Consider the following 12,992-nt stretch of genomic DNA (forward strand, 5'->3'; position numbering starts at 1 on the left):
ATATGGCAATCTCCTCACATATTGGCATGCACTTTAGGATTATAAAATTGTATAAACCATTGTGCATCAGATGCAGTTTTCTTACCTGTGGTTCCTCACCTTCAAGTATTCTACCCATCTTGTCTGCCTTAAAGACCACCTTCCTTTGACCTGGCCTTTAGTTCTACTATTGCTCTAGTTACATCTCAAAGACGAGATGATGATGGTTGACTGGCTGACCTTGTAAACCACAGGGCCATCTCTGAGAGCTCCTGTTCCACCCTGCCCGCCCCGCCCCCCCGCCCCCCCCCCCGCCCCCCCCCCCCCCGCCCCGCAGCTTGTCTGTGACTTCTCAACCTTCCCTGTGGTGACGAGCCCTCCTCTGCTCCACTCAGCAACTTTATTATCAGTAAAAGCCAACATAGCTTTTCTTGACCAAGTATTGGAGATACTCAGTACTAGACTGTAGTAGTATGTAGTGTGTAGTCTATGAACTCTTCTCAGTTATTGTAATTGTCTGGGTTTCTTACGTTAGCTTCACAGAGACATTGTTTCCTGTCTAAATAAAGCCAGAAAATCGGGTAAAACCATCATATAAAATATATAGTATAAAGTTATTTTCTCTAGTGTATCCTCATTTGGGACAACAATTCAGAAATTTTTTATTCCAGAATTGCCTCGTCATTTTTGCATTCTTTAGGTTACAAAAATATTTAAACAATTAAATTGAGAAGGTGCTAACCAGTTTCATACTAATTTTATGTGCATATATTGGGAAAATACATTAAAATAAATAATTAGAAATAGTTATCTCCTTATGATCATCAGCTGTATTTCTTCACTGCAAATTCTAGTTGATTCCCATGTCAACAAAAAAAATTAATTGCAGGAGCCTTAACTACCTAAATAGTTCTTCTTAAATGAAAGGCATCCATTGCTGCTGCAAAAATTAATTTCACTTATTTAGAAATTATTGTAGTGTTCATGGCCAATGAATGTTCTTCCCTGAGGAGCACAGAGGTGTTCCCAGAATCCTGAACACAGTGCTTCCGGGGCAGCCACTACTAATCTGCTAACATTGGCAGGGGAAATGAAACAGCCCATTCCTGCCTCCTCTTGCTTAGATGCTGGTTACGTTTTCAGGGACCCAGTGCCTGCAATGCAGAGTCGTTGCCACTAGATGGCACTAGTGCGTTATCCAGAGAGTTTTTAAGACCCAGGTTCCATTTGAGGAGATTATGCACCTAAATGTCCCATGTGTTCTTAACCACTCACAGCATCTGTTGACTTACCTTCTCAGTCCAACTGGTGAAAACTTCTCTCTATACTTTTGGACTTGATGTTCAAACTCTAAAAATGTAAGGAAGAAAATATAAGGTCGCATTCCTATCTTGCCTTGTTGCCAGGGACCATTTATGTCTTTTGATGTGTGGAGTATTATGCTTCCCTTTAGTGTTTTCAGCCATGTTATTCTGGAAGGTGCTTTTCCTAATTCTCATTCCATTTCTCTCTTGACAACTTATTTAACTTTTCTGGGCCTCAGTTTTGTCATTTATGGGGGGGGGAGGGGTTAAAATTATTCACCCCAGGAGGGTTGTTGTAGAGGTTAAAAGTGATTTACCCAAAATATTATATATTTTGAATGGACTTTTTTTAAGCATTTTTGAATGGATTTTTTTTTTTAGCATTTTGAGAACACCACTGCTAGATTTTTGCTGTGACAGACTGTATGTTTTCCTATGTAAGACAAAGTTTAGCAACTACCTTTTCTTTATTTTTGTTAATTAAACTGCAGAATTCCACCACTGACTCCTCAGTACTTACTATTGTTTTCCCAGGTCTTCACCTGAGTTCAGGAGTGTTGTCCACCATTTGTATTTGTGACTGGAAAAAACTTTAATTTTTTTCCAGCTCCCTTCAAAGGGCTCAACTTTCCAACATTTTGTCCTCTATAGACTGTTTAACGTCTGGCAGCTCAGTTTTTAGGGTGGCATTTCAGTGCCTACGGGGATACTGTTTATCATTTTTTACACCGAGTTTTAATTTTTAGATATAAAATTATTTCACCCTCCTCTGCACCGCCAGAGTGCTTTGCCTTAATCATATGATTATTGGTTTACACATCCGTCTGCTCCCTTAACTTTTTTAAATATGCTTTTTCAAATATCTCTGAGTGCTAAGCACACAGTAGGCACTGAATAAATGTTTATTATGTTTACTCTGTATCACAGTTTATTAGTGAAACACCATTCCATAGAAGAGAAAGACAATTAATACGTTTTCTTGTGGCCTTTATATACCTCTGTTGTTAGAGCTCTCCATCAGTTTGAGATTTGTGCCTTAATTGGAACTATGAGTACCTATGAATAAATTTAAATGATTGTGAATTTCAGAGAGAATGTTTCCATTTCGCATGCCTCAGTCTCCTTTATTCTTTACCAACACGGTAATCAAGGCACAGGGTCTTATTTGAGCTAACAAATAACTATCCTTCATTACGTAAGTGGTGTGTAACTTGACCTTGAAAGGCTCCTGACCTTGACAAGATGGCAATGAATCTAGCCACCAGCTGTGTCTACTTTCACAATGTCTTGGTACCTGTGAATAGGAGCTGATTTTGGAAGAGGCTGGAGGAGTCGTTGCCTCACACTTTACCTCTCTGATCGGGAAGGTATTGGCGTTTTCAGGCCACGGAACCGCATGGTCTCGGACAAATTATTCCATTTGAAATCTGTGCTTTCTGTTCACAGACCACAAGCTATTTAAACATAGGCATGTTTTCGGAGATGTACTCCTGTAACGTTCTTTGTACTCGTTTTTTATCTCATCTTTGAGTATTACTCCAAACTGTATAAAAACAAAACTTGAACAGTGAGATGTGGGTAATATACGTGAAACTGTTGGGAAATGGATAATGTATTTAAAATATGATAGATAATACAAATGGCCAAAAGTGATGTTCCAAAAACTCAAGAATTCAGTGAACATTTCTTTGAACTTGGAGTGGCTAAGAATTACTTAAGCCTGAAAACAATGGAAAGAGCATCAAGAGGAAATAAATGTTAGGTTTAAATTATACACAAAAAGCTTCAGCATGTTGAAAATCAAAATAATTGTGTTAAAAATACGTATATATGGCAGACAAAGGTGTGATGTCTTTAATGTATGAAAAACTCCTCTCGGAACAATAAGCCCAAGACAACAAGATAAAAGCTGTGTTATAATTATTATTAATAATAATATTAATTTTCTAAAATGTTATGATATGCCAGTCCCCTTCTAAGGACTGTTCACATATTTTAATTCTCATAATAATTATTTGAGGTAGATGCTATAATTATTATTCCATTTTACAGAAAGGAAGTTTTAAAAAAGAAGAAATAAAATGGCCCAAAAGCATGAAAAATTTTCGGTTTCACTAATGATACAAAAGCAAGTGAAATCAAAATGAAATATTATTTTCTTTTATGAATAGGGTGGTGGAAATAAGACATTTTCATGGAGTAGTGGTAGGAATTCCTTTCTTTCCAGCATAGGGTTGGCCTGTGTGTCGCGTTTGTCACACTTAGCCACAAGCCCCTTCTGGCAGAAGCTTGGCGCGGCTGGAGATCAGTGCTGCGGGGCTGAGGCTGGACGTTCTCCTGCTCGTGGCATTAGGGAACGTGCCATTGCCTCGGCCACTCTTCTGGAAAGCTCTGTGGGGAAGATGCAGCTTGCTCTGCAGTCAGGGTTTTGCACGTTAGGTGTGCAGTTGGTTATGATACCGGCTCTAAGATCGCCTTGTGTATGGCTGTCCTTTCTGAACACGAGTGGGGTCTGGCCAGCGACAACTGTGCATTACAGAGAAGGACGATTGAGGGGTTTAGAGGCTTTCTCTCGCGAGTTGGTCTCTGAAGAGATTGCCAGGCTTGCAGCTTTGATAATAAATTTTACATTATAAGTTTATTGTGGCATTATGGAATCTGAGAGAAATTTCATAAAGCTGCACTCAGTAGCCTCAACTGTTGACAAATGATTCTTGATGTTTAGTTTGGTACCAGACACAGGGAATACAGGTCTGCTTCCTTTATTCAAACTCAGTAAATGGTTTGGGACAATTAATTTCCAATTGTTTCCCAGTAGGGCAGATTTACTTGTATATTAATGAGGCACAGGTGTTGGGCCCCTGGTGTCTGCATGCCTGGGAGGCATATTTCAGTTGTTTATCTCCTCAGCCATAGGTACGGGCGGCAGGGTACTCAAGCTTGCCTTTCACAGTTTTTACAGTGAGGCTTTTTAAATTTTTTGATGTTTTTTTCACATTTGCCTGCACCTGTTAAAATTTTAAAACTGATCGTGAGGAAAGAAGTTGCAGAGATTTCAATAGTAAATAGTACTAAAAACTAAAGAAAGTAGTGTTCTATATAACTGCCCAGCTTGACATGAAAGAAAAATGAGTTGATTTAATGAGATATTTCAGGTGAGAAGCCAATACGATCAATGGCCCACTTTCTGGTTGTGTATTTTTGGAGCAGGTATATCTTTGTCAATGGCTAAAGCAGTCATATACTTATATTAATATTCATTTTTTTCTTGTTGATTCACTGAACTGCAGTACCATCATTTTAGAGGCAGTGGAATAGCCTCCATAGACATTATGAATTTCAGTAGCTGGCATAATTATAGCAATCTACATATTCATTAAATCTACTAAAGAACTCTGTCCAAAAAGACAGCCATGCGTTCAGAAACAGTACACAAATAAATATATACGTTTTAAAAGTTGCATTTCTGAGACTTATTTAAAATTAAATTCCTGTAGCAGTCCTCTCCAAGCAGAGAATTTTAACAAAAGGATCCCCATGCTTTGGTTTCTTGCATCTAGGAAAGAATGGGAAGAACTATTTGTAAACAACAATTACTTGGCAACAATAAGGCAGAAGGGGATTAATGGGCAGCTGAGAAGCAGCAGGTTCCGCAGCATTTGCTGGAAGGTAAGAAGAAAATATTTATTTACAGTTTGTGGTTGCAGTATATCAACACATTACCTGGTGCCCCGGAAGATCACCCATGCGGGGGATCACTGAATTTTCCAAGAGACTTCACTCTCGAGGTTCTGGCTATCCAGGTTTATCTTTCATAGGACATTTGCTAATAAGGTTGAACCACCTCAGTCCTGGATAGCCGGCGATGGTGAAGGAGTCATTTGAAATAACGGTCTTTTCATCCCATTTAATGGCGTGGAACTCAAGCAACGCCTTCCGGGTCCCCAGAGGCACTTGCAGAAATCCTTGCTGCTGGAAGGGGGTGTGCGTGCATGTGAATGTTTCCAGGCTCCTGTTACATCAAGTGCCGTCATGTAGCCACCCTCCCTTTTTTCTTCACAAATAACAGGTGGAAAAGATTTTCCATATTTTTTGTCCTAGAAGCACCGAGAGAAGGGCAGCAAGAAGGAGAAGTGGAGGGAGATTAGGTCAGTCTCCTTCCAGAGAAAGCCCATCGGTCACCACATGAGTGATGATGAGCTAGAGTATCTCTTTCATCGCTTGGAAATCTGTCCCTTTTTGTTCTCTCAAAGTGAATCAATTTAGATTGAGACTCACTTTTAAAATGACTTCTCTTGAAAGTTGTTTAGGATTCATCTGCACAAGTTCAGCATACGGAGCCTGCAAGTGAAGACAGTAAGGAACACATAATGTAGTAGACAGTTTGAAATGTAATTATTTAGATTTAATAGTCGAAGTGCATTTTTCTTGCGTTTGGTGCAGGCAGTGGAGGCAGGGGTTGTGCTGCTCGGCTGTTTGTACCAGGAGGTTTGGGCCCACCCCCAACTCCTTGTTGTTGAACTTCTTAAGTCTCCTTCATTCGCTAAAAATAAACTCAAACCCAGATTTTTTTTAATGTTGTATTAAGCTAAATTAAATCAAATTTGTCTTTTTAAGAATGCTTGTTATTTTCATAAGCTGACTGCTAGTTGTAAATTACGTTTTCTGCTGTAGAAGGAACGGCTTCAGTGCTCAGGCTGTGTCCTCAGATTGTTCCTCTCTGTCCTTTACCTGCTTGTTTGAAGACAGATCTGAAACCTTGAAACTACAAATTGGACCTTGCGCCTGTTAATACACCCCAGCAGCCCCCCTTAATATAAGAATGTAAAACAGAATTGTACTTGAACCTCAATAAATTTTTCTTGTTCACTTTTATTATAAATTTGGAGGGGAGGTTGATTCCATCTTGTGATGTAGCTTTTGGGATCTTGTTCTTTGGCCTTTGTTCACTTTTGGAATTGTCCAAATTTATATATTTCTTAAATACCCCCAAATATAATTGACTGAGGATTGGAATGGTAACATGAACAGGAATATCTTCTTCAGTTTTCAGGTGGTGCCATTTGCCATAGTTTGACATTTTACTTCTTAGGATTTTTATAAAAGTTTCCTTTTTTTTTTTTTTTTTTGACAGCTCTTTCTTTGTGTTCTTCCTCAAGATAAAAGTCAGTGGATAAATAGAATTAAAGAATTAAGAGCATGGTATAGCAACGTTAAAGAAATAGTAAGTTGTACTTTAATTAATGGAATTGTTTTCTTAAGTATGCTTTGGAGTCCAGTAGCCTCTGATCTTTGCATTTGTGTTTTCTCTCTTTCTTTCCCAGCACATCACAAACCCGAGGAAGGTTGTTGGCCAGCAAGACTTGATGATCAATAATCCCCTTTCCCAGGATGAAGGGGTAAAGTTTGTCTTTATTCGTATCTCAACCGCTTTTGCCCATAAGAGTATGCTTATGTCTTGTTATCCATCACCACGAAAGCAGTGTTATTCCATACCAATTATTATTATTTTTTTACCCCGCCTAAAACCAGATGGCCTTTATTCCGTGCTGTGTATGGACAGTGTTGTAGGAAGCCAGTGGTCTATTTCTGGGGAAGGGCGCTGCCAAGAAGAGGCCCCAGGGGTCTGCAAGAGCCGAGGGTCAGAGAGAAGAGCACGAAGATGAGGGTAGAACTATCCTCCCAGGGTCGCAGGGGGGAGCGGGAAGGCTGCGGAGAGCCTCCCTTCCTGACAAAGGTAGAGAAGGCTTCACCTGGGAGGACCAGGTCACAAGAAGGAAAGCAACTGTTTGTAGTGAATATGTGAACAAGTTTTTAAAGATCACAAAAAAGATCGGGCCCACGAGGAGTAATTACTACCTCAGAGGTATTGATTGTGTAACTTCTTCAGTTGCTGCTCTAATTCCTATTTCCGTGTTAACGAACTCTTCTTTTTCTCTATTTTCTACATAACATTAACATTTCTTTTTCCTGATGCATGTAATTATTATAATATAGTCTATGGTATAGCAGCATGAAATATGAAGCAATTTTTAAAACTTTAAGTTCACATTTTAAAAAGTACATAAAAATCTATTTGATTATAAAACCAGAGCCTAATAGAAAATGTTACATATCTTTCTTAGTGCGTTGGCAGTTCAGGTCAGGTTCAAGTGTGACTGCTTGGCCTATGGGCCTCCTCTAATCCAGGTGGACCTTTTTGTTGTTGTAGGGGTAGCAGCAGATGTATAGCAATAAAAGTATCATTCACTTTAAACAGAGAGTAGAAAATTTTAAATGTACACAGTAATATCACTGGAAAAGTTGATGTTAGAATAAGGGTGTGTTTCTGAGATTAAAGTAGATTTTAATAAAAATTTTTCCAGGTTCAGGTTTGCTATCTGCAATGTAAAATCATAACTCAGAGAGGGATAAATTTAATCATTTAATTATTAAATTGAGATCATGAAAGTCAAGCAAAGTTGTGGTATTATTTTAAATAGGTTGCTTTCCTTATTTCAGAGTCTTTGGAACAAATTCTTCCAGGATAAAGAACTTCGGTCAATGATTGAACAAGATGTCAAAAGAACGTATGTAGAACTACTTACAGGTTACTTTCAGTAATTCAAACTGGCATTACCTCTTTGCAATTTTAGCAAAATATACAGTCTTAATTGAATGCAGTATTCTACTTGTGTTAACAGTTATTTGGGCCAAAGTTTGATAATAATAATTACTTTCTATTCTTAAAGTATAGGTTTTTGTGTTCCCTTTGTCAAAGTAAATTACATTTATAATATTAAAATAATATGTAAATACTTAACTATTTAAATCAGTTTTTCAGTTCCCAATGATTATTTGAAGTCATGTGCTCTGATTAAGGTTATATTTTATAGTCTTAATACTAGTTTTGCTAAAAAAAGTTATCTTTTGCTTTACACCTTTGAATCCCTTTCTAATCAAATTACTTTTTAAGTGACAACTATTATTTTTACCCCCCCTTATTTCTCGTCCTCTTGACACCATTCAGGTTTGCAAACAACTCAGTCTACTCAATATTTACTTTATGAAGATTGGTTCTTTATTTAGCATGTAGTTAATGTCTGTAACTTTTATATATTGGACCTCATCTTTTTGGGTCACGTAGTGAGAATTACATGGAATTTGTGTAGGAAGAGCCCAGGGTAAGTTCTAGCAATGTATGCTATAATCCTGGGCAAATTAATTTCAACAAACATCTTTCGCCCTTAGGTGTCTGTTTCCGTAAAACAAGGATAAAAGTAACCACCTCAAGGGATTGTTATAGATTAACATGTTGATAATGGTAGTAAATTAGATGTGTTTATACTTTAAACTGCAAACTGCATAAAGGTTAGTAAATTTGAGTTCATCATTGGAATCTGGGATGAGCCAGGTATGTGCAGAGTCCTGAATCCACTGCTTCCTTCCAGGTCCTCCTACGGCTCTGCTTGTCTGCCCCACTCCTGGTTCAAGTCCTGCTCCCCTAGTGCAATGTCAGGGCCACTGGCTCTCTGACATTCATCTCTTTCCAGGTCCCAAACAGAATAATCAGATGACACAGCCTTTTATAGGGTTATACTACATATTTAACAAATGAGATTTTCTATTTTAAAATGGAAATAATTGAGAGGAGTCATGGGTTCAGAGAACAGCAAAACCGTAGCTAACTGGCCGTGATGGTGGGTTGGAGGTGTGAGGTAGGGATCATTTTGATGAGCTTGCTTAGGACTGGGGACTAAGCAGTGATAGGGAAGCTACCCTCCAGTGTCAGGTGGTGGTGCTGGATCTCTAGTAGGTGCTTTCAGAAGGCAGAGTGCTGCTGTATTGGTTCCCGGGAGGCACTCAGTAAATGTCTTTTGGGTAAAACAAAAGGGTGAATTTCCTCACCAGTCATTTAGGGAACGAGCTGGGTAATCAGTGGCAATAAAACAGACCTCATAAAAGCAAAAGGCATGGTATATATTGCTAACCAAGCAGTCAAAGTATCTGTTTTGGAAAATGCCGGGCAGTTATCTTAGAAAACTTGACAGCTTCTGTTTAAGAAGGGTTTTAGTCAGTGTCCTCTACTGTTACCAAATGGAAATGGACATGCCATGGCACTGGGGCAGAGTCACACACTAGCGGCCACATGGGCCAGGTTGGAATAGGAAAAAAAAGAGGAAGGCAAAGAAAAAAAGTTGGATGGCCAAACCAAGCAGGAAGTGGCGTTGGGAGCCTCTTCATCATTTTGGTTCCTTAGCTCAAACGTTTCTGCTTCGCTGTGTGAGAAAATGTTATTTCTCAAAAGCTATATTCTTGTAACTATTTGGTTTTATATTTTCTATGTATTTTTCTTATAAATACGTATGTGTGTATGCATGTAACACGCGTACATGGCTATTTTTGTTTTCCCTTATGATTTGTCTTCACTGGTGCATTTTAGTTAAGTTGGCAAACCCGAGATGCAGGGAAGGCTGCTAGGAGGCCTATAGTTCATAGCCTGGGAGGGGGAGGTTGCAGACCTGCTTCCCCAGAAGGCTCTCCCAATGGCTCTCCCCTACATTTAGAGGAAGTCTCCTTGCCATCTGTGTATAAATTTGGGGACAGGTAACTTAGCTTGTAAGGTAAGGGTGTCCGTCTTATTTTAAAGCCACCAAATTGCCTAATAAAAGCTGAATAGCTTGAATAATTTTACTGCTTTAGGCAATACACCCTCTTTATTTATTTATTTATTTATTTATTTTATTTTTAACAAACTTCATTTATTTATTTTTTGGACGCGTGGCACATGGGATCCTAGTTCCCTGACCAGGGATCCCATCCATGCCCCCTGCATTGAAAGCACAGAGTCTTAACCACTGGACCGCCAGGGAGGTCCCGATACACCCTCTTTAGAAGGCACTACGTGATCTCAAATGCATGGTTTTCAATCCAGTCGGTACAGCAGCTCATAGAGCAACAGGAGAAGAAAGGGAGACGCACAGCTCAGTGAATGTTACACGGTGTTACTCGTTCACTAGCATCTGTGAGGGAATTTGGTGTTCTTTGAGTGTATGTTTTGCTGAATGTCTCCTCTGTTTCAGGCCTGTCCTTTCCCTGGGGGAGCAGGGTGGTGAGTGAGACAGACAAGGGCCTGCCATCACAGGATGTACATTTCAGTGTGGGGTGCTGGGGAGTGAGACAACGTGCCCGTCTAGATGAAGAGGGTGATGGTAGAGGGTGGTGATTGCTGTGAAGAAATCAAGCAGGATAATAGGACAGCTAGACGGGTGGCTGCTTTAAGAACAGTCATCGGCAACGGCATCTCTGAGAAGACGACATGTGAGCTGAGAAGTGGCACATTTTAAAAAGCCAGCCATGTGAAGATGTAGGGGAAGCCCATTCCAGGCAGAGGGGACAGCTGGTGCCGAGTCCGCAGTGAAAGTGGGCTGAGGGTTCAGAGGAACTGAAGGGAGGCCGCGGTGGCTGGAGGCGGGTGGTCGCAGTAGGGAGGCCTGAGAGGTGGTCCTGCCGGCCACAGTGAGGAGTTTGGGTTTGGTCCCACTTGGAGGATACTGAGCAGGGGTATGAGGTCTGAGAAGAGAATTCTGGCTGCCGCGCAGTGGGGTGAAGGTGGACGTGAGCACGGCAGCTGGGAGGGCAGCCAGGAGTTGGTTGCCGTGTCCCAAGTTCAGTGGTGTTGGTGACGTAGACTGAAGATGAAGATGAGAGGAGATGAGGTGAGGACATACATTTTATATTTTAAAATACAAATTAGGCGTCATTATTTGTAGCTTTCTCACATTCCTCGGTTCTATGCCACTGTTACTAGTCTGTTTTGGGTCCTTTTTACCTCTTACCTGGAGTTTCTTACTTGTTTAACTGTTTTCTTTGGATCTGTTAACTTTCTCTTCCAGTCCAGCCCACGTGTTACAGCCTTGTTTTCCCAAAGCACGTTTCTAGTCGTGCTCCTACTTGCCTAATCTAAGACCTTCTGCGACTCTCTGTGGTTTGCAGAAGATGTACTTAACCCAGACTCCCAAACACACACACAGTTCCCTTTTAGGGCTTTCCAGTTACCTTTCTGTTATTGATTTCTCGTTTAATTTCACTGTGGTCTGTGGGCAGACACTGTATGACTTCTCTTCTGTCAAATTTGTTAAAGTGTGTTTTATGGTTCAGAATGGGATCTATCTCTGTGAACATTCCATGTGAGCTGGAGGAGAATGTGTACCCAGCTGTTGTTGGATAAAGTGGTCTGTAGATGTCAGTTAGATCCAGTTGATTGATGACGTTGCTGAGTTCAACTCGGTCCTTACTGGTTTTCTGCCTGCCAGGCCTGTCCATTTCTGATAGAAGGGTGTTGAAGTTGCCAACCGTGATAGTGGATTCTTTTACTTCTCTTTCCGGTTTTATCGGGTTTTGCCTTGCATAGTGTGATGCTCTCTTACTAGGTGCATACCTGTTAAGGGTTGTATGCCTTCTTGGAGAATTGATCCCTTTATCATTATGCAGTGTCCTTTCTTATCTTTTAACTAGTGTTAGCATGGTATGTTGTTCTCCATCTATTTACTTTTAATCTACATGTGTTGTTCTATTTAAAGTGGTTTCTTAAAGGCAACGTATAGTTGGGTCTTGTTTTTTTGATCCACTCTGACAATGTCTGTCTTTTAATTGGTGCGTTTAGGTGGTCTACATTGATGTTCAAAGTGATTACTGATATAGTTGGATTATTATCTGTCATATTTGTTACTGTTTTCTATTCATTACCTTGTTCTTTATTCCTATTTTTGTCTTCTACTCTTTTCCACCTTTCATAGTTTTAATTGAGCATTTTAGATTATTCCATTTTCTCTCCTTTCTTAGCATGTTGGTTATACTTCTTTTACTTTTTTTCTTAGTAGTTACCTGGGATTTTGCAATATACATTTCAGCAAACCCACTTTCAAATTACACTCTACCACTTCAAAGATAGTGTCAGTGCCTTATAATAGCAAAGTAATTCTAATTCCTCCCTGCTGTCCCTTGTATGATTTCTGTCATTCATTTCACTTATACATAAGCATATGTAAGCATATGTATCCATATGTATATATACACACAGGCATGCATAATTGAATACACTGTTGGTATTATTATTTTAAACAAATTGTTATCTGTTATATCAGTTAAGAGCAAGAAAAAAGAAAGTTTTTATTTTACCTTTATTCCTTCTTAACACTCTTCCTTTATGTAGATCAGAGTCAGAAATTATTTTCCTTTTTTCTAAAGAACTTTTAAAATAATTTCTTGTAAGGCAAGCCTACTGACAGATTCTCACAATTTTTGCTTGTCTGAGAAAGTCTTTATTTCTCCTTCACTTTTGAAGGGTAATTTTGCGAGATAACAGAATTCTAAGTTGGTGGGTTTCTTGCCTTTTCAACACTTTGAATATTTCAGTTCACACTTTTCTGTCTTGCATGGTTTCTGAGGAGAAGTTGGATGTAATTCCTTACTCCTGTGTAGGTAAGATGTTTCCCCCCTCCTTTGAGGACTTTATCTTTGATTTTCAGCAGTTTGCAAATGATATACCTAGGTGTCATTCTTTTGGCATTTATCCTGCTTGCTGGTCTCTGAGCTTCCTGGTTCTGTGGTTTGGTAGCTGACATTAATTGGGGGAATTTCTCAGTTATTATTTCAAATAGTTCTCCTGTTCCTTTTTCTCTCTCTTCTCCTTCTGATATTTCCATGATGTGTATGTTACACCTTTTA

General features: G+C 39.5%; 1 protein-coding gene across 1 annotated transcript in view; it reads left to right on the forward strand.

The window, feature by feature from the left end:
- The window catches only part of TBC1D5 (TBC1 domain family member 5), a 535,061-nt gene that overhangs the window by 275,549 nt on the left and 246,520 nt on the right, over nucleotides 1-12,992 (forward strand). Inside the window, exons 6-9 of the mRNA XM_068545866.1 lie at nucleotides 4,844-4,952; nucleotides 6,418-6,507; nucleotides 6,608-6,682; nucleotides 7,785-7,852. Of these exons, the coding sequence (XP_068401967.1) occupies nucleotides 4,844-4,952; nucleotides 6,418-6,507; nucleotides 6,608-6,682; nucleotides 7,785-7,852 (342 nt within the window). The remainder of the gene's footprint in view (nucleotides 1-4,843; nucleotides 4,953-6,417; nucleotides 6,508-6,607; nucleotides 6,683-7,784; nucleotides 7,853-12,992) is intronic.

This window comes from Eschrichtius robustus, chromosome 6, assembly GCF_028021215.1.
Source record: "Eschrichtius robustus isolate mEscRob2 chromosome 6, mEscRob2.pri, whole genome shotgun sequence".
NCBI classification, from domain to species: domain Eukaryota; kingdom Metazoa; phylum Chordata; class Mammalia; order Artiodactyla; family Eschrichtiidae; genus Eschrichtius; species Eschrichtius robustus.